This window comes from Caenorhabditis elegans, chromosome V (assembly GCF_000002985.6).
Source record: "Caenorhabditis elegans chromosome V".
Taxonomy (NCBI): Eukaryota; Metazoa; Nematoda; class Chromadorea; order Rhabditida; family Rhabditidae; genus Caenorhabditis; species Caenorhabditis elegans.
Genome location: NC_003283.11, coordinates 20,618,745 through 20,638,464, shown reverse-complemented (window position 1 = coordinate 20,638,464; position 19,720 = coordinate 20,618,745). Strand labels below are relative to the sequence as shown.

At 35.2% G+C, this 19,720-nt stretch overlaps 8 protein-coding genes and 4 pseudogenes across 15 annotated transcripts; 9 read left to right on the top strand and 3 right to left on the bottom strand.

Moving 5' to 3' along the window:
• Positions 1–20: 20 nt before the first annotated feature.
• Positions 21–1,601, top strand: Y44A6B.3 (CW domain-containing protein; the record flags this gene model as incomplete). The annotated part of the gene is made up of 4 exons (NM_075586.4): positions 21–68; positions 759–1,095; positions 1,189–1,453; positions 1,511–1,601. 4 exons carry the CDS (start codon positions 21–23, stop codon positions 1,599–1,601), a joined length of 741 nt encoding a protein of 246 aa, NP_507987.2.
• Positions 1,510–2,564, top strand: ttr-13 (Transthyretin-like family-containing protein). The gene is made up of 5 exons (NM_075585.3): positions 1,510–1,690; positions 1,868–2,030; positions 2,073–2,149; positions 2,195–2,248; positions 2,298–2,564. The coding sequence occupies exons 2-5, from the start codon at positions 1,889–1,891 to the stop codon at positions 2,520–2,522; spliced, it is 498 nt and encodes a 165-aa protein (NP_507986.1). The 5' UTR covers positions 1,510–1,690; positions 1,868–1,888; the 3' UTR covers positions 2,523–2,564.
• Positions 2,565–3,151: 587 nt separating this feature from the next.
• F46B3.16 (F-box associated domain-containing protein) lies at positions 3,152–3,835 on the bottom strand (the record flags this gene model as incomplete). Its single annotated transcript, NM_075584.2, has 4 exons — positions 3,152–3,320; positions 3,367–3,494; positions 3,543–3,677; positions 3,761–3,835. 4 exons carry the CDS (start codon positions 3,833–3,835, stop codon positions 3,152–3,154), a joined length of 507 nt encoding a protein of 168 aa, NP_507985.2.
• A 242-nt stretch (positions 3,836–4,077) lies between these two features.
• F46B3.24 lies at positions 4,078–4,282 on the top strand (annotated as a pseudogene). The gene is made up of 3 exons: positions 4,078–4,084; positions 4,139–4,228; positions 4,272–4,282. Coding segments are annotated over exons 1-3 (108 nt in total).
• Positions 4,283–4,745: 463 nt separating this feature from the next.
• F46B3.15 (EB domain-containing protein) lies at positions 4,746–5,526 on the top strand. The gene is made up of 6 exons (NM_075583.3): positions 4,746–4,854; positions 4,899–4,970; positions 5,033–5,116; positions 5,175–5,267; positions 5,314–5,394; positions 5,440–5,526. Exons 1-6 carry the CDS (start codon positions 4,776–4,778, stop codon positions 5,478–5,480), a joined length of 450 nt encoding a protein of 149 aa, NP_507984.2. The 5' UTR covers positions 4,746–4,775; the 3' UTR covers positions 5,481–5,526.
• Positions 5,527–7,109: 1,583 nt separating this feature from the next.
• On the top strand, positions 7,110–8,404 carry F46B3.14 (Follistatin-like domain-containing protein; the record flags this gene model as incomplete). Of its 4 annotated transcripts, NM_001277021.2 has the most annotated exons (8): positions 7,110–7,199; positions 7,254–7,301; positions 7,348–7,431; positions 7,543–7,623; positions 7,666–7,746; positions 8,021–8,088; positions 8,139–8,228; positions 8,272–8,357. In NM_001277021.2, the coding sequence occupies 8 exons, from the start codon at positions 7,136–7,138 to the stop codon at positions 8,308–8,310; spliced, it is 555 nt and encodes a 184-aa protein (NP_001263950.1). The 4 variants fall into 4 exon arrangements, with proteins under 4 accessions (NP_001263950.1, NP_001256935.1, NP_001256936.1 ...); NM_001270006.2 differs by having other exon boundaries at positions 7,132–7,199; positions 8,021–8,228; positions 8,272–8,404; NM_001270007.1 differs by lacking the exon at positions 8,021–8,088 and having other exon boundaries at positions 7,136–7,199; positions 8,272–8,300.
• A 258-nt stretch (positions 8,405–8,662) lies between these two features.
• On the bottom strand, positions 8,663–10,043 carry srz-17 (annotated as a pseudogene). Its single transcript has 5 exons — positions 9,892–10,043; positions 9,737–9,849; positions 9,194–9,491; positions 8,992–9,152; positions 8,663–8,938 (listed from the first exon to the last, which is right to left on the bottom strand). Coding segments are annotated over exons 1-5 (1,000 nt in total).
• A 215-nt stretch (positions 10,044–10,258) lies between these two features.
• On the bottom strand, positions 10,259–11,754 carry srz-18 (Serpentine Receptor, class Z; the record flags this gene model as incomplete). The annotated part of the gene is made up of 5 exons (NM_075580.2): positions 10,259–10,522; positions 10,570–10,731; positions 10,776–11,064; positions 11,440–11,552; positions 11,602–11,754. The coding sequence occupies 5 exons, from the start codon at positions 11,752–11,754 to the stop codon at positions 10,259–10,261; spliced, it is 981 nt and encodes a 326-aa protein (NP_507981.2).
• A 567-nt stretch (positions 11,755–12,321) lies between these two features.
• F46B3.9 (Follistatin-like domain-containing protein) lies at positions 12,322–13,279 on the top strand (the record flags this gene model as incomplete). Its single annotated transcript, NM_075579.2, has 8 exons — positions 12,322–12,388; positions 12,432–12,503; positions 12,548–12,622; positions 12,670–12,750; positions 12,843–12,932; positions 12,977–13,066; positions 13,111–13,194; positions 13,239–13,279. The coding sequence occupies 8 exons, from the start codon at positions 12,322–12,324 to the stop codon at positions 13,277–13,279; spliced, it is 600 nt and encodes a 199-aa protein (NP_507980.2).
• A 298-nt stretch (positions 13,280–13,577) lies between these two features.
• On the top strand, positions 13,578–14,835 carry F46B3.22 (annotated as a pseudogene). The gene is made up of 8 exons: positions 13,578–13,647; positions 13,891–13,971; positions 14,082–14,150; positions 14,197–14,286; positions 14,421–14,489; positions 14,532–14,621; positions 14,666–14,755; positions 14,810–14,835. Coding segments are annotated over exons 1-8 (585 nt in total).
• A 469-nt stretch (positions 14,836–15,304) lies between these two features.
• F46B3.8 (CW domain-containing protein) lies at positions 15,305–15,815 on the top strand (the record flags this gene model as incomplete). Its single annotated transcript, NM_075578.1, has 3 exons — positions 15,305–15,374; positions 15,419–15,560; positions 15,623–15,815. The coding sequence occupies 3 exons, from the start codon at positions 15,305–15,307 to the stop codon at positions 15,813–15,815; spliced, it is 405 nt and encodes a 134-aa protein (NP_507979.1).
• Positions 15,816–16,498: 683 nt separating this feature from the next.
• On the top strand, positions 16,499–19,555 carry F46B3.20 (annotated as a pseudogene). The gene is made up of 2 exons: positions 16,499–16,750; positions 19,364–19,555. Coding segments are annotated over exons 1-2 (444 nt in total).
• Positions 19,556–19,720: the final 165 nt, after the last annotated feature.

Below are 19,720 nucleotides of genomic sequence, written 5' to 3'. Positions count from 1 at the left end.
ATTTTTCATATGGAACTTTCATGATTGAAAGACTTGCTTCGCCGTCTGAATTCATTGTGGCTTTTAAGGTGATTAATTTCTAGAAATTCTTGAAACGAAAATATTTCATCTTACGTTGGACTTTCAAATATTACTCGTGTAATTTAAAGAAAGACTAATGGTTCGGACGTAAAGAACCTTTCAAAAAATTTTCAAAATTTTTTATGGCGCGGTTCAAAATTTCAAATAAATCACACTGATTTTAGCTAAGATCTTGAAATTTGTCCACTTTTCCGTGTTATATTTGTCCCAAATATACTTTTTCAAAATTATCACCCTTTATCGCATATTTCGGTAGTTTATTTCATTGAATTTTGTCGATTAAAGTACATTTAAAGCCGTTAGGTAGTCAAAAAGCATCGCAATTGGTTACCTAACGGCTTTAATTTGCCACAATCACCAAAATTAAATGAGATAAACTACCAAAATATGCAATAAAGAACTATAATTTAAAAAAGTCAATTTCGGACAAATCTGACACTGAGAAGTGGCCAAAAATCAAGATTTTAGCTTAAACTAGTGTTTTGAAATTTTTTTAAAAAGTTTCATTAAGAAATTCATTTGTTTGAGCACATTTTTGGTCCATATGTTCAAAATCGTCCAAACCGTTAGTCCTCCTTTAAAGCCTTAAAATCACTTCAAAAGTAATATTTTACCAAATTCAATTCTCAAATTCACAAAAATAAAAAAGCAAAATAGAAAACAAATAATAATTGTAGCGAAACGAGACAGATAATGGATGTCCTTTGAAGAAATTTCCACTCGTTCTCAATTCAACGAAGAGCGAATGGCTGGTGAATAAAACAATCTACAGTTTGGAATTCTATTCTGACGACCCTTACTTTTATTTCAACTATACTGTTAGTATATGCCCCGAAAATTCGATACTATCGACGAGAGTGACATCTAATGGAACGTTTTATGTTTGTCTCGAAGTTCGCTTTTTTTCTGACGGCATTTGTTGGTTGTACGAAGATGCTCAAAAGTTGTGCAGTGAAAACAATGGAATGGGCTTAACTGGACATTTCCAGCTATCGGAATTTGATTATTTTTCAAGTTTGTTTTAATATTGTTGTTAAATAAACTTGCTAGTTCCAAACTTAAAGAAAAAATAACTGCAAAGCCTTTTTTCAATTAGTTATGTTTCAGAAAGGATGATTAATAATAGTAAGTATAATGAAGAATATCTCCCAAAGTCAATGAATGGAATGCCCGAAACGACATGGCAATTAGGCATATTCATCGACGGAAGGTCCCTTGACGAATCAAATCCAAAAAACTTCGAATTTGAAGACAAAACTCACGAGGGAATTCGTAATTACCAATTTTTTGGTGGTACTCTAAACCAAATCACAGTACCAATTTATATACTGATCGTTACATATGCCGATATACCGTCCACCCTAGATGCTAGGTAATTTTAATATATGATTGTAGTGCACACAGTTGAACTACTCAATATTATTTGCAGATGTACCTCTGATGACTTCCCACCCTGTAACGGAAACTACTATTGTCCTCGTGGAGCAGCCTGTCGAGTTTTGCCATCAATAATACATTAAACAGCAGAAAATTGAAATACATAAATTGTTGAACAAAACTCTGTGTGGTTTTCTCTCCTTCAAACGAAAGTAAAACATGAGAAAACATTGTAAGCACAAAAATGCCTGCACCGCTCGCTTACTTCATGCCTATATCAAATTTTTGTTGTATTGCTTCTAAAAGGCGATAGACAGGCTGGCAGGCAATCATAAAAAGGAAAAAAGCTCATATTTCTAAACGTGAACTTGTTTTGTCGAGGGTTTACAAAATGAAATAACAATCGAAAACCATTACTCATATCTTCAAAATGCAAATTTTAATAATTTTGTGTATTTTCTCAATTTCCATAACACTGTGCTCCCGCGGATTCGTCAAGATAAAGGGTCAATTTCTTTGCAATGGATTACCGTGGAAAAATGAAAAAGTGGCAATTTACGAAGCGAATTACGGTAATTTGACAATAACTATCTTGATTCAATTGTGTATTTTAGTGCTGCCAGATACAATGTTTGCAATGAATTTGACTGACTCTGATGGAAATTTCAATTTGGAAGCTTCAGGGAAAGATGTGAGCTGAACAGTAAAACTATTCTTGAATAGTCCTGATTTTTAGATCTACCCAATCCGTCCCTACATCTACCTGCCCAACTATTGCAATGCAGCCCAGGTTCTAATTTTTTTCGAAAATACTCAAAATTTATCTAACATTTTTCCAGTTTCTGAACAGAGAGTGGGCGGCCTACTTGCGCATTCGAATTCCAGATTTTTATATTGAAAGTCTCAAAAATCAAGATTTTGAGCCATTGGATTTTGGCCGAATTGAGCTGAGTCACGTGGAATCCGAGCAAATTGGGTTTCACAAGTTTACGGATTTGATCAAGAATTTCGCCGAAAGTCGGCCAATAAGAAAGGGGAAGAGGACCAAAATGTCGGAGATGTAATTTCAAAAAATTATGCAATAAAGTTTTGTATAAATAAACTAATATTCAGTCAGGTTTTTTCTGGAAAGGTAGTTTTGGAAATTCTGGAAAGTATTCTGGATATGTTTTTAGTTCTGAAAATGCTTGGAAAATTTCAAAAAACATTATTTTTAGGAAGCATTAGATATATCACTGAAAATGTGCAAAACTTTTAAATCTGGAAAATGTAAAAAAATTTCAATCAGCTTGAATCCCGTCCTGTGACAATAAACCCTTTAGTACATTTTCTCGAAAACTTGAGAAATTTTGAGAAATAACTCAAGTTTCGATTTTAAATTCTACATCTATAGACTTCTACCTCTTTACTTATGAAGGTATGGTATCGAAAGAAGTTGCTGGAAAGATTTTTTAAAAAAATTGCTTTTTAGTTTTTTGGGTACTGTTCCTATTTTACTCCGCCATTTTTAATTTAATATTTAAATTTTATTGAAATTTGGCAAAAGCAAACACAAGGGAAGATGTAAAATTTAGAGGGTGTAATTTAGAAATAGTAGTGGTGTGGGAAATATTTTCAAAATGTGAGAAAATTTAAAAGGTTTTGGCGAACACAATAATATGTTCGAAGTTAAATGCAATTCGGATCAATAGTTTCAGAATCCGGCCGATCGAATAAGACTCTCTTGTTCGGCTCCCTTGAAAGCGATCACCATGTAGTGCGCACAGAAGAACACGCTGATGTAGTCGTTGGGATCGACAAGGCTCGGAATCACATAATAATCACCACGACCACATGGTTTTTCACAGGAGCAACAAAAAAATCTGCAAAATTGGAATTTTTAGAAAAATATAAGAACACAAGGCTTACTGATCCGGGCCAGAAAGTGCAATGCTTTGCTGAACTCCTTGCAGGATAACCGCGGTCACTCGTTCCATCGCTTGTGATTTGAAAGTGTATTGGGTGAAACTTTCGACGCATTTCCCATTAACCCAGTTCTGAAATGTGATTTCAATTGAAGATGTTAATTTGTTTCAAGTATTCACCTTGATGAACTGATTTATGCATCTATCGGTAATACTTTTGCTATTAATGCTCACTGATCCAGCTTTCAGGTTCATGAATTGTTCATCTGTCACAGGTATGGCCCGACTCAGGAACAGGCAGCCAGCATTCACTACCTGAAATTTGCTTTATAACAATTTTTTTCTAAATTTCATACCGCATATTTAATTTTCAAATACCTAATAGTAATAGCACATACCTGTGGTCTGTCCATGAAATCCAACGGGTACAAAACAGGTCCTTGACCTTGCCAGCTATCATCAATAACAAGCATTTCAATTTGTGCCGGACATCTTTGAAGCCACCAATCGACAGTCTCAAAATTTGCCACATTAAGGTGGATTTCTTCACAGCTTGGATGACTCAAGATGCCGCTAGTGTCTCTTGGATAGTGGGTCTAGAACTTGATATTTGTAGAAGTAACTCATGCGTGTCTTACCATTTTTATTGTCAATTTATTAACTTTGTAGTCGCACCGTTTCAGCCATTTTTCGCAAAACTTCTGTGGCAATCTGTATGGCAGGTTGGTAAAAATTAGATTTAGAATTTTTTAAAAGACAAAATGCTATATTTAAAGATTCAATCCCCGTCAATCCATGCCTCACTGCGCGATGCCCTCTTGGACTGAAATGTGTCTCGGGCTATGGAATTACAACTTGTGTTCCAGGTGCCTTTACAAGCTTTTCTGTTTTTAAAACCATTATTTGCAGACTCCTCCTAATTATCTCCACCCAAGTTTCAAAAAAACTTGTTTTCAAGTTGTGCTCATCGCTTACTTTTCTGAAAAATACTATTAATTATTCCATTTTACTAATAACAAGCTTATATAGTTTTATTTAGTTTCGCGATATTCCCCTTGCTACTGTAAATAAAAGAATAAATGTTTCTTAACACAGAATTTTTCTGTAATTTTCTCATCGACATTTGATACTAACCACTCATGTCTGACGACTTTTGAAAATTTTTATCAGTGTCGCTTTTCACAAGTTTCCCAAATGCTTAGAAAATTCTAGTTCATCAAAAACTTACTGTGTATATGTAGGTTGACTTCTAAACTTTATTTATAATATTTGCATTCCCACAGAATCTTTTGAATTCAGCATGCATTATATTTTTTTGGTCTTTGAAAGTTATGCGTGACAAGAAAAATTTGACTTTTCGGTTTTCACAGTATAAAAAGGTACAGACAAACTGTTCATCCAACAAAGATGAAAATGTTTTTGTGTCTTCTATTGATCGAAGCCGTTGGTGCTCGAGTTGCTCCAGCTTCAGTTGTTCTAGCTCCAGTTGATTGTAAGTGAATATTACTAGGCGTTTTAAAAATTATGGCGTTTCAGCTGAAGGGCAACATTGCGGTATCGTTGAATGCCGTCCGGGTTACGACTGCGTCGGTGGAAAATGTGTCAAAGGTAGGAATCAGCAGCTTTCCTAGTTGCAGGGTTCTAAACATTCATAAAAATTTCACAATTAGATTATCCAAATTCGTGCACAACGATCAAATGCCAAGCTGGATACCAGTGCACCATTAAAAATGGCAAAGGAGGTTGTTATCCGGGTAAGCTAATTACAAAACGTAGTTACAAAGCAAAACAAAAATTACAAATCTATTTCAGTTTCTAATAAATCTCTTGACTTGTGCGTTTTCACAACATGCCCTAAAATGTCCTCATGCATAGTGGTGGATGGGAAGGCAAAATGTGTTCCACGTAGTTATCTAGAAAATTTAAAAGTTTCCATCCAAAAATGTTATAGGATCTCCTCCGTGCACTATCAAGCAATGTCCTAAAGGACAAAAGTGTGGACTGAGAAATGGACTGTCGACATGTGTTCCAGGTATTTAAGATCTAGTTATGAGCAATATTTCATGTCAGTTTACAGAATTTTCCTACGAGCCAGCCAACATGGAACAGCTTAATTGAACCATTGAACTAATAATTGAACTCGAATAAACTTTTTTGCATTAAATTGTAGTAACATTTCGTTCAAAGACCAGTCTACAGATATTTGCATATGTGAATATGCCCTCAGCAGATACATTAATATTGAAAAAAAAAGAAGTAGTCAACTCTGTAGAAACTTGTATAAACATGGTATTTCTAAAGTCCGCTGCACAATTTCTCACTCGGATCTCATTAGTTTTGTTGCTCAGAACTCTAAAATTATAGAGAAACTATTGAATAACACTTGTATAACCAGTGTGACCTTCATCTCGTTCAGCAGAAATGCTCGTATTACTTTGAGAGTTATGGTTTGAGAGGGTACCGCAGGGATACGTAATCAAAACAAAAATCTGATTCATGTTTATCGAAAATTGTCTCTGTAGCTAGCTGTATTGTCGTGTCACTGTCGCAAAGTTGTTGTAGTGGCACAGTGTATGGGAACTTTGGAGTTTTGTAGTGATTGAGAAAAAAACTTGGAAAATTGCACCACTGAAGACTTCTATGATGCTGCGGCATGTTAAAGACTGATTTATTTATTTATATTTATTCATCAGGCAACAATCATAATGATACAATTACAATAAAGCAGTGAAGTGAAGGAAAAAAAGAATGAATAAATAGATATAAAATAATCATTTGGACCCGCAAGAGTCCGGTGACTAAGTATGAGGGGGGAAGAGGGTAAAACATTGTCAACAAAAAGTTGACCGAGACGTTTTCCGAACAAAATTTCTGAGACAGGCTTGGGGAAATAAGGTACTATTTTATTCCAGTAATTAAAATTTTCATGCAGGAAACTGTCATTTTTAACGCCGCATAGCTTAATTCTGTAAGGGAACCGGGTTGAGGACGCAGGATGGATAAACTGGGATAGGTTGGGGAAATGGCACCGGTGAGTGACGATTTTGAAATAGAGTTTGAGGATTAGGAAGAGACGTCTAGAAAATAGAGATTTTTGGGAAGAAAGGAATAAACGACGCTCGTAAGGGGTCGAAAAGATAGGTTACAGCGCAAGAAAACCTTACGCGAGAAAAATTTTAGAGGATGCTCTAATTTAGCTGACATTTTCAATGATGATGGGTGAAATATTTCGCAGCAATATTCTAATGTGGGTCTAATGTAGGTATTAAACAGTTTGAAATAAAAAGCTGAATTTGTAGATCTGAATGACGCGAGAATCTTACGACAGTTGAAAACTGCGTTATTGACTATCCAGACTGTTTCTAAAACTTCTATAATCTAAACGATGCAACAAAGGTTCTTGTTGAATAATTCAAAAATTTATAATTAGTACAATAGCCTGACAAGGCAGTTTCAGTCAAACGCACCGAAAAAAAATTCACCGAAAACCAAACGTATAAATTATCTACTCACATTTTATCGGTGCAAGGGCTTCTTGAATTATAGAGTGGTTCCGGTATCATACATAGTCAGTTCAAGAGTTTATGCTTCCTACGTGCTAGAAACGCTGTTGACTTCTAAACTTTGTCTAAAATATTTGCATTTCAATAAAACTTTTTGAGCTCATGATGTCTGTTGTTCAGTTGACTTTTTGATTTTCACAGTATAAAAAGTGGCCAACTGGAAGTAAAAGGAACACTTGGTTTATTCAAATAAGAATAACACAAACAGTGATGAAATATATTCTCTGTCTTCTACTTGCTGGGGGCATCAGTGCTCGTGTCGCTCCGATTGAATGTAAGTTTTATCACTGATTTGGTTCTTGGAAACTAATAATTATGAGCCTTTAAGCTATCGTCGGTCCCGGAGCCCCATGCATCGGTGAAGAATGTGGTGATAGTATGTTGAAACCCTAAAAAGGCTATCATAAAACTAGTTGCTTCAGATTTATCAAATCCCTGCAGTCTTATAAAATGCAGTAACGGATCTCACTGCGTTCCTCGGGGTACTACCGGAAGATGTGTTCTAGGTAAGATTGCTGTGTTTTAAATATGTTTTGTCTTCTTTTTTGCCGCTTATAAAAAGTTTTAAAGAGCAATCGAGACACCTCACACATCAATGAAAATATATTTTACTTCAGATTCTAACCCGTGCGCATCAATCAAGTGTGGTCGCGGATATCATTGCGCTGTGGAAAATGGACAAGGAGGATGTGTTCCGAGTAACATTCCCTGTTCACCTGCCATCAAAATGTTTGTTTCAGATGTCCCTTCCGAAGTCGATCTCTGTAGCCTTGTGAAATGTGCACTTGGTGGTCACTGTGAAAACGGAAACTGTGTTCCAGGTACATCCCAGGTTTCGGTATTAGTGTTAGTAAGCTAGTATTCAGAGAGGGGTGTGTTCGGGGTAATACTCTTTTGCTTACATGATAACTTTCAGCATTTTGGCGTGAAATCAGATGCTTGGTGCTTGCACGTTATAGTGCGTTAGGTATATGTTCCTTGCTTAGCAGCGCCCAACACGTTTTTGGTTTTTTATGCGTGAGGCAGGCTGCGATCGTCGCCTTAAAAGAAGCTAAGTAATGTACTTTATACCTGCCACTTAATTTTCTGCTTCAGATGTCCCCTCCGAATACGACCTCTGTAGCCAGGTAAAATGTGCGATTGGTAGCCGCTGTAAAAATGGAGTTAGCGAAATCAATTTTGTGGTCCGAAATTTCACAAAAAAAGCGTTTAGACGGCATCCCAATCAATCCATGCCAGCTTATTCAGTGCCCCGCTGGACAGAAATGTGTATTCGGCAACAAACCTGCAACCTGTGTTCCAGGTTAGTTACCCATTATTATTGCCAATAATAGATATATTCCCAGATGTGGCCTTCTCTGTTGGTTTTGCATAAATCTATTTAATCTTTGAAGCATGACAATTCCAATGTGATAAACATTTGATTATACCACTTATTTTTCAAAGTAAGCACAGTAATAAGTATTTGATAATTGTTAATTCTGTTATTAATTTACCTTGATAGTACTGAAATGTGCTAAACAGCGGTGTGCGGCAAATTTGCCAAATTTGCAAAGTTTGCCGTTTACCAAGATCTGCAAATTTTCCGAATACATTTTCACAAAAAAACCAAAGATTTTTTATATACTAAAATCAAAAAATTAGCATTGTAAGTACTCTATGTATGTTGAACCCAGACAAAAACCAAAAAAGAAACGAAAGTTTGCAACACACTTCCGAAAAAGTCAAAAAGAACAATTATCGATTGTTTAAATTCTGTGGCGGTTCTGTAATTGAATAAACTGGCTGATTTGGAGCCACTGAATTTGTTCTCCCGTTGTACACATATTTCATCAACTTGATAAACTTGAAGGAAGAGCAGAGAGTATTCACATTCCGTTTGTTGCTAAATATATACGACAATTGAATAATTATTGGAGTGGAAACTATGTCGATAAATTTTGGCGTGCCTGAAGCTCGAAAGAGCGAAAAATTTGGATTTAGAAAATATTCAATGAAAACTTCAAAGTAAACCTGAAATAAAAATACCTAATTGCTTTTATTCATTTCAATTGTTTTAAACTTACCGGCTTAAAAAGCATCACTATCAAGGTTTGCGCTAAGATGTACTTCTCAGGAGAATAACGTTGAGCAGACGGCAGATGTGATTTTTTTTAACACTTATCATTATGGGAATGTACAAAATGGATATTGCAATTAGAAACCAAATTGGCACAAATGTTGTCATCTGTGAAAAGTGAAATTTAAAAAAAAGTTTTTCAAACTAACCGCTAACAGAAATTGCATTTGAGGTTTTGAAATAATGCCAGGCGTTAATAGAGAGTACACTAGCGTATATGCTACTTTCTCGATGAAGAATAGAAAAATTGATAGCAATGCTATTTTATTCACCTGCTTCATTAAACTATTGATACGAGGTTTGGTAGATGGGTAGAAATATAGACAGAACTTTTGGATGGCCAACAGGGACATTAGAAAGTTGCACACTTGAGTGAGGATGAGCATTTGGAACAAGCCCAAAACTAAGATCAAATTTAAGACCATAATGAGAAGTTGTATGAAGGAGCTAAATTAATTAGGACTATTAACACTTGTATACTTGGTCGTTTGAAATTTGTTTTGCAACGTTGTTTTTGAAAAGAAATCTGTAAATTTTATGGACGGTTTTAAGTTTATTTGACTCAAATCGGGTATATTTAGATAAAATCCCTGATTAAGCTTATAGACAGCCATAATAAACATCCTTTCTCGAACTTTTATTCAATCGGCCCACCGTACATTATCTCAGTATTTATTTTTCAATGAACATACTTTTCTGAATTAATGAATTGTAAACCAATTAAAAGCACATTAATGCATATCAATACCCTGTTCAACGCCTTCATAATTTTATAAAAACAATTGTTGAATGGAAACATAAAAGTCTATAAAAAATAACTCCTCGAAAATTTTAAGGCACAACTTACTTCTTTATCTTTTATCAGATTAGTTTCAAACACATACGCATATAATTGGTACACGAATACTTGAAATGAAATATAAAAATAAATAGAATTTGAAACCAAAAAGGAAATATATCATCAAGACTTTGGATGAGGTGATTTTCAAGCGAGTTCATGATTAGCAACTGTGTAATAAATTGTGAGAACGGAAATCTGAAAAACTTCTAAGAAATCGAGGATGCGAATGCATATGAAATCGGCAATTTAATGCTGCAGGTGATTTTTAAATTAGTCATTTTCAATGAAAAACGACTGCAATTTGTGAAATTTTGATTTTTTCACCAACACATTTTTGGCTTCTCAAAGTCAAAATGATTAATTACCGATTGTTTTAATTCTGTGGCGCTTCTGTAATTGAATAAACTACCAGATTTGGAGCTACTGAATTCGTTTGCCCGTTAAACATTATTTTCATAAACTTGTTAAGTTTAAAAGAAGAAAAGAGGGCATTCACATTTCTCTTGTTACTGAATAAATACGACATTTGTATAATTAGAGGAGTGGAAACCATGTCGATCGATTGTGGTGAGCCAGTGATTCGAAAGATTGAAAAGTTTGGGTTTAGAAAATATTCAAAAAGAACTTCGAAGTAAACCTGAAATAAAAATACTCTATTTGGTAGGTTTTGATTTTTCAAGTTACCAGCTTCAGAATCAGTACTATTAAGGTTTGCGCCAAAATATACTTCTCAGGAGAGCACTGTTGTGCAGACGGAAGATGTGAACTTTTCCTCACGCTTATCATTATAGGAATATACAAAAGTGATGTTGAAATCAAGAACCCAATCGGGATAAATATGGTAATCTGTAAAAAGCGAAAACTAGAAGAAAAATGTTTTCCATACAAACCGCAAACAAATATTGCATTTGAGACTTAGTAATAATGTCAGGAACCTGGAGAAAATAAACTATCGGATAGGATATTTCTTTAATCACAAATAGCACAGTTGATAGCAATATTATTTTATTCGTATCCTTCACAAATTTCGAAACTCGAGGTTCAGTAGATGGGAAGTAGTAGAGGCAAAACTTATATATCGCAACTAGGGACACAAAAAAGTTGCACACTTGAGTGAAAATAGTTAAAACCGAGAAGCTCAACCAAGTTATCAATAAGACAGGAAGTTGAATAAAATAACTAAATTAAATGATTTATTATGATTTTTTCTGGTTTACATACTATTTATGGCTACTTTTAATTACAATATGCGATTTACGCCTATTTTACACATTGTATGTATTTTAAAATGTAAGGGTACGTAACAAGTTATAAGGAGGTACAATGGATCTCTCTATAATGGTCGACTTTGGGAGATTGTGTCGTAGGCACTAATGACAGTTTAATTCAACATGGTTCCATGTTTTTTATTTCAACGGTCTCATATTAATTTATCAAAATATCGGGTACTTGTGTTTTATATGTCCACATTTAAAAAAAATTTAAGAATAACGTGCAGCATGTTGTTGTTTTTTTTTTAACTTTTTTTTATAACTTGCAAATTTTAGTACTTACTATTTAGAAGTGGTGTGGTTAAAAACAGTTAAGAAGACAATAAAGCAAATTAATGATCGGGTCAACGCCTTGATAATTTTATAAAAACAATTAGTAATTGGAAACAGGAGAGTCTGTGAAAATGTTGCTTGTACAGTTCTTGTTTGTAAGGTAAACACTTACTTCTTTATCTCGTCGCTGATTAATTTTAAATACATACGAATAGAATTGATATACGACAATTTGAAGACCAGCGAGAACTATCAATATAGTTTGAAACCCAAAAGAAACTATATCGTATGGAATTTGGGAATGATGCTTGTTTAATGGCTTCATGGCTACATTAACACATTGAAAACGGAAGTTTAAGAGGTTTCTGACAAAGCAATGGTGCAAATGCATATGAAATCAAAAAATTAAAAATGCAGGTGGTTTTTAAATTCAGCCAGTTTTCACTGAAAATTAACTGCAAGTGGCTAATTTTTAGGTGAATGTAAAGTTTGTTTAATAGAAGTTTGGTCGACTCCCCGAACAAAAATAAATGTATTAAACAAATATAATGATTCTGTTTTATTCTATAGGAGTTGAGACACTACTGGAGCTGTAAAATATGCTGAAATCACAAGACACTATCTAGTTCAAAAGTTTATAGTTTGTCACTTCCGCTTGTCTTGTGAAGCATAGAATATAGTTTGCCTTCTAGACTTCATTCTTACATGTTATTTTCTTATTTGCAAAAAAAAAACAGTCTTTGGAATTAAAGATGTCTCTTATTCTTTTGTTAGCGTTTGAAGATTTCACGTGACAATGGAGAGTTGACTTTTTGGTTTTTACAGTATAAAAAGGAGCGATGTATGCATCTAACTATAACAAAAGCTTTCACCAGCTTTTTTCAAACTATTGATGAAAATCGCCGTTCTCCTTTGCCTTCTGTTTGCCGGAGCCAGTGCCCGAAGTGCTCCTGTAGATTGTAAGTTGAATCAAATAAAAAAAGCAATTAATGAGGCTTTAAGATGTTGTCGACTCTTGCAGTAAGCTCGCATGCCGTCCCGGATTCTACTGTGTTTCTGGAAAATGTGTTGAAGGTAATGCTCAGCTTGTGGGGCGTCGTACGGATCATGTTTTACAGACCCTTGCACCTGGATCAAATGCAAAACTGGATACCACTGTGTCGTAGAGAATGGGAAAGGAGAATGTGTTCGAGGTGATATTCACTAAAACCTGCCAGACTAATTTTATACTTTTAAACAGATACCTATCTTTGTAATCTCAGAAAATGCCCTCTCGGATATCATTGTTCCGTGAAGGATGGTGTTGCAAGTTGTGCCCCAGGTTTGAACTTTTCTGAATTTTTAGGGTTTTCAGTAACTATCTGGGCTTAGCACCTAAATAAATCGTTCTTGGGCTAATATTGTAATTTTTAGATCTTGATACTCCAAATTCTTGCCAATGGATCAAGTGTAATCCCGGATCACACTGCGTCATGAGTAATGGAAAAGGAGTTTGTGTTCCAGGTAAAACATAAACGACCATCATTTTCAAAACGGAAGTATTGCAGACGAAAAACCTGTTGATTTATGTCATTTGCTGGTATGTGAATCCAAATCAACTTGCGTTATGTCGAATGGAAACGCCAAGTGTGTTCCAGGTAAGGAGTTTTAGAGTAGTTAGATTTTAAACATTAAATTTCAGTAGACGAGACACAGTGCAATATCAAACAATGCCCAAAAGGACAGAACTGTAAGCTGGTTAACGGCTCTCCAAAATGTGTTCCAGGTATTTTTTTTTCAACCCTCAGCAGTGTTAATGCAGATTTTCAGCCTCTTCCTTCGAACCAGCTACAATGGAACTGAGCGTTTAAATGATACTTCGGTTTAAACTTCAATAAATTTTTGTATGTTTGCATTCACTTGTTACAGAATCAGTTGGCCTTTGACCGACCTACGCACACATTTTGTTTTTCGATCCTCTCCACATGTCTGAGGCATTGTGTTCGGAGTGATCAAAAATTTGAATTCGCCATATTTGCATTTTAATAAAAAGTTGTTTTGTGGTCTGTGTAGACTTTGTGCTGATACGTGACAACGAGGGGTTGACTTTTTGGCTCTTTGTGGGTATAAAAGGTAAAGGCAGTAATCAAAATCAAACTGAAAGTTAGAATGCAATTTTCTCTTGTACTCAGTCTTCTCGTCGTTGGAGCAATTGCCAAGCCACCTCCAGGCACTGGTGGTAAGTACACTGAAAATAGTCTTTGGGAAAATTGATGGGGTATATAGGTTTTGCAGCTGTTTTTGCTTGACTCGTTATGTCTCTTTTTAAAAAATTCGACCGGTCTTTGACATGTAACTTCTGGCAAGACTGTCAGTGTTTGAACATCTGGCTGAGCGAGTTTAAACTTCAAAAATGTACATAATTATCAAAACTTTCACGGGACAAAAATTCTCTAAATAGCAACAATTTTGATTCCATCAGACGTTGATCAATGAATCTGGATCAAGTGCAGTCTTGGTTACCATTGTGCTGTTGTTGATGGACAAGGAGGATGCTACCCAGGTACAATTTGGCTTCTAATAAAATTTTTGTCTGAATTTAGTATTCTAACACGTTTTGGTATTAATGCCGAGTAAATTACATCAGCAATTTCGAAGTATAAATTCTCTCAGAATTGGACCAATGCAGTCATATCAAATGTAGCATCGGTAGCCATTGTGAGAATGGAGAATGTGTTCCAGGTAAGTTTTTCTTTTATAAAACTTCAAGCAGCCAGCTATTATTTAGATGCGGTCACTGAAAATCCATGTACCTGGATCAAGTGCAGTCTCGGATATCATTGTGCTGTTGTAAATGGCGGAGGAGGATGTGTTCCGGGTACTTTTTACGTTTGGGCTGATTTCTGTTTCAATATAATTTTTTAACCAACTGTAAAGAGGGTGTCGAAAATATAAAAGCAAAAATTAAAAAAAAAACCAGTCCAGAATTAAGAGCATTAGAAAATCTCCCAGACTTGGATCAATGCATTCATATCAAATGTAGTCTTGGTAGTCATTGTGAAAACGGACAGTGTGTTCCAGGTACCAAATTTTTCATTTGCTCTGTAAAATGTCCAATTCCAGATCTCGGTCCAATTGACGCCTGCGACTCGATAACATGTGAAACTGGCTTCACTTGCGTTGTTGAAAATGGAGCAAGCGTTTGTATTCCAGGTAGGCACTTGAAGCAAACTATTTCCAAGATTTATTTTATCCAGACGGTACACCAATAAACCCATGTATCATTATGCAGTGCCCAACTGGAGAAAAGTGTATTTTCACCAATGGACCACCGATCTGTGTTCCAGGTAGGCTTTCTCAGTCACCTCTTAGTTATCCTATTGGTTGTCTTATTGTTTCAGACACTCCGTTGGCTGGCTCCGCCTAATCTATCTGACCTTTTTGTAACTGATCAGAAAATAATTATTTTTATATACATAATAAAATTTTAAAAATACACTCATGTAAAAACATAAATTATGCATGTTTTTGTTAGTTTCTCAGACTAGGGCTCCCTGCTGAGTAAGACGCAAAATGCGGGCTTTACGCCGGCCGGCCTCATTCCGACGCCATTCGCCGCGGTGTGCGTGCAATGAATTGCGAAAGGTAGTTATTTGGAAGCAGCCGACACGTTGGAGCCTTATATTAGGTCCATTGTTCAGACAGGTGCAGAAGCTGAATAATTAATACTGGGAGGAACTGATGATCAAGACCATTTCATTTATATTATAGTCTATAAAAGTCACGACCCAAAACAGGATTCCCTTGTTGCGTCAGCCATCAAACTACACATAAATGGTATGATTTCTGCTGTGGAATAATATATAAATGTGCAGGTTTTGCGAACCCTTTAAACCATGCTAATTTTCCTGGTATTTCATTTTGTGGAAGCTATTTTCGCATGCATTCCGACCCAAGAGACTGAGCGTGAGTAGAATGGTTTTCAACACAATCTTCTGATATGTTTGCAGCAATCACCCCAAAATGTTCTTCTTGCAGTCCTGTGTATGAGACAGGGTGTATGGGATATAATATGCCAACAACCACGGATTGGTGTGCAATTGTTACTGTAACATACACATACACACCGGGTTTGCCGGAGGATATGTGCACGTGAGAAATTTTGAGATTTTCAATATAAATCGATTTTGATATATCCAATCTCTAGAATTCAGAGCAAATGTCATATGCCCCGCTGGTACTAAACCTCAATACCTTTCTGATAATGGGTATGGAATGACTGCCTATGTCGATGGTGATAATGGAGCAATTTCTTGTGATGAGACAGGATACGCCATAGGGCAGTGGGGTGCGTCAATTGGCGGGTCTGAAGATACTTTTACAAAAATGAGATGTCAAGTTGTATAAGTTTACATAACATAAATTATGTTTTGCATCTTAATCTTTGACACACCCAGGAGCAGATCCTGAACTTGTAAACATTCAAAAATTCGTCCATTAAGACAAAATCCCGGCTCACCTGTTGAGTAAAAAACACATTATTCGCAGAGTGATTTTTCTTCTCGTAAAAATATTTAAAAGTACAAGGCGGGGTAGCTCAGTCGGGAAAGACGGATCGTCTTTTAATCTTTTTGAATCCTTTAGAGTTGTTAAAGGAAGACTAATAGTTTGGGCAATTTTGAACTTATAGATCGAAAATGGGCAGAAATGAAATTTCGTAATGAAACTTTTCAAAAAAAAATTAAAAATTTTAAAGGTGGAATTTAAAGGTGGAAAAAAATTACACTGATTTAGCAAAAATCTCGAATTTTCGCAACTTTTTTTTTAGAAATTCAAGATTTCATCTTACTAATGGATGAACTAGTAAATGATATCATAAGTTCATTCTATTTGACACTCTTGATACATATCCTGCATAATTATGCGTAAAGAAGTCATAGACCAAGATTGTGTATATGTATCCTAATCTGATTAATGACGGGCATGGCAAAACCCGATCACCTGTTGCTTCCAACACCGAACTACACAAAATATGTTTTGCTTGGAAACAATATATAAGTGTACGAATGTTGCTAAACAATTTTGGAATCATGATACTCTTCCTGGTGGTATACTTCGTGAACGTTATTTCCGCATGCATCCCAACACAAGAAACTGAACGTAAACAACTTGGTTTTTGTTACCATCTCAACATATTTCCAGCTATCACCCTGCCATGTTCCGCATGTGCTCCTATTTATGACACCAGTTGTATGGGATACAATATTGCCAACACCCATTGATTGGTGCGCCATGGTTACGGTACCATACGCACTCACAACTGGGACACCGGATACGTGCACGTGAGCGATTTCGAGTTTTTTAAGAAAAAAATGTTCTATTGTAAAATTACTTGTAGTTTCTCTATGGTAGTGTCAAATTTATAGATAAAAAAATGGAACTACAGCTTGTTTCTTTGTGGAAGGGGTAGTAAGGGGTAGCAGCTGAATGTATCTCCCTTTATAAAAAATATTAGATAATGTTTTTTTTAGTTTTTATGAATGGAGATACATTTAGCTGCCAACACATCGACACCCCTCCCACAAAGACATGTTTACAACCAAATGACCCATATATTCAAATATTAGCTCTATTATAGAGGTATTTACGATACGTACTGCTGTATCGTATACACCATATCATATCCTGTGGGAACCCTTTTTGAATAGATCTTTACAACTTCCTATAACGAGGCACAGTGTTTTTGTGGACCGACCATCTGAATGGATCAGCTAGCGGAGTGAGAGCGCTAAAAACGCTAAAAAATTTTTGTCACTTATCTTCAGGCAATCAACATTATAAATCAATAGAACTCAACAAAATTTGTTGGAATATACCACTTCTTTCAAATGCAAATTTTCCCCCCTAAAAGTGAAAACGGGCAGAATTTTATTTTAGAATAGTGTAGAAAAACATTTTAACTACTGAATGCTATATTTTTCTGCCTTCTTCCTATATTAAATCCGGAAAGAGCATAAACCTCCGTTTTGCGTGTCGCAAAACCACCGTCCGAAAACTGGGCGCACACTTTTGTCTCTAACTTTGCTGTACCTGCATATTTTTTGATTTTCTTTTTTTCAGAACATGCAAAAATATTTGCTCTATCTTATTATTTAAATGGTTATGTAATTTGTTCATGTCTTTTAGAAGAAAAGTTGAGTAAAACACCAAAAAAACGCGTTTTTTGCGTGTCGTGTCGCTTTTTTTGCACAGTGTTAAAGGTGATGGTACAAAACATTTTTGATATGGTAGCTGTATGTTTGGGATTGTTAAAAATTTTTAGGTTTTTCAATTTGATTGACTGCGAGCAAAGTTATAGTAATTTGAAATTTATAGCTGAAATATCTCTACATTTTGAAAAGTGTATGGAAAACATGTTTAACCTCAACATTTTTGTTAAATTTTTGATGTCCATATGCAAATTTGGACGTAGATTTTGTTTTTTAAGACAGTTTATTAAATATCTACCTTAAAACATGTGAAAAAGTCGAAAATTTGCAAATTTTGGAAAAAATTTTAAATATAATAGGAAAAAATAATGTTAGCAGGGTTGTCTTGGTTCGACCCCCACAGAGTGTTATTTTTTTTTCTTTTTTGTTTTTGAAGAGGTATTCGGTTAGGAGTTGATGCTAAGGTACTGTAGGGGTACTGTAGGTGATATACGGTAGGGCTACTGTAGTTTTTTATCCAAAAGAGTTTTTTCCTTCTCATAACTTTGCCGTCGTTTGAGCTATTCTGATTCTGATAAAAAATAGATTTCTTAAGCGAGAGACAAAAAATTTTTTGACATTCGAGTCATTCATCACAGAGATAATCGACCGAGAAGAAAGTCACTGCCTTTTTTGATTTTTGATTTTTCAACTTTGGGCGTTTGTAAATTGGTTTGTTTAAGATTAATTTTAATTCTGTTTTTTTAATAGACTCGGAATTTGACTCTAAATTCGAAAGTGTAAAGTTCAAAAAATTTTAGTGGAAATTTTTTCCAGCTTTAAAAATGAAAAAGTTATGACAAAAACAAAAAAAAACGAAAATTTCATCTCCTCATCAAAGTAAATATCTTTTATGTTTTTACATTTACTGAGAGAAAATAGTTTATTCTATGAAATTAGAATTTTAGAAATTAGAAAATTAGAAAATTAGAATTTTTGAACTTGAAAAAACTCCTTGGCATATTTCTCTCTTTTAGAAACTTTGGAATCTCAGCGCCGAAGGCGATAAATAATTATTCAAAATTTTAAATTAGAAACGACTCCTTAGAACATTTCATCAATCTCAGAAAAAGTTCAAATCAGCGCCGAAGGCGCTAAACAAGTCTTCAAAGTTTTAAATTAGAAACAACTCCTCAGTATGTTTCTTTCTTTTAGAAACTTTGAAAATTCAGCGCCGAAGGCGCTGATAACTCTTAAGAGTTTTTGAATTTAAAACAACTGCTTAGAATATTTTTCTAATCATAGGGAAAATTCAACTCAGCGCCGTAGGCGCTAAATAATTTTAAAGAATATTTCAATGTGAAACAACTCCTTAGAATGTTTCTTTAATCTTAGAGAAACTGAAAACTCAGCGCGGGAGCCGCTAAATAATTCTTCAAAATTTTAAGTTAGAAACAAATCCTTAGAATATATTCTGAATTTCAAGGTGAACACACTTAACCCCAACACAGGTTTGAGGCGAAGCCGAGAACCTGCGCCAGCTACCTTGCTGATACCTTAGAGCGAACTAACCCTATCCCCACTCCCGAAGGGATAGCGCACGTTGTGCGCTAGTCATATTTTTAATGCATCTGTAAATTGATCATTCCTTAGTTAGTAGCAGGTAACCGACATCAGAATAATCATCGCTCAAGCAGAATTTTTACATAATCATATTTTTGAAAAACTATTAAACTAATGATTCATTCTGTACCTCTACAAATTCAGATCAACTCTCCCATGTCCTGCTGGTACTAAACCTCAGTTTTTCGTACCTCTTGGTTGCTGCGGAGCTGATTATGCCGATGGCGATAATGGTGCTATCACCTGTGACGAAACAGGGGCATCTATGGGGGTATGGAGAGCATCAGTCGGCGGTGCTCCAACTGATTTCACAAATATGAGATGCCAAGTTGTATAAGCTTACTGATAATAAATTATTAATTCTATTAAAGCTTTCGAATTTATTAATTAAACCACTGATGAAGATTCTGAATAATCAAGCTTGGAAAAAGTCGCCCATCGAGATTATATCCCTTATCATATCCCAGGATAATCACGGAGACAACAACTGGATCACACCTG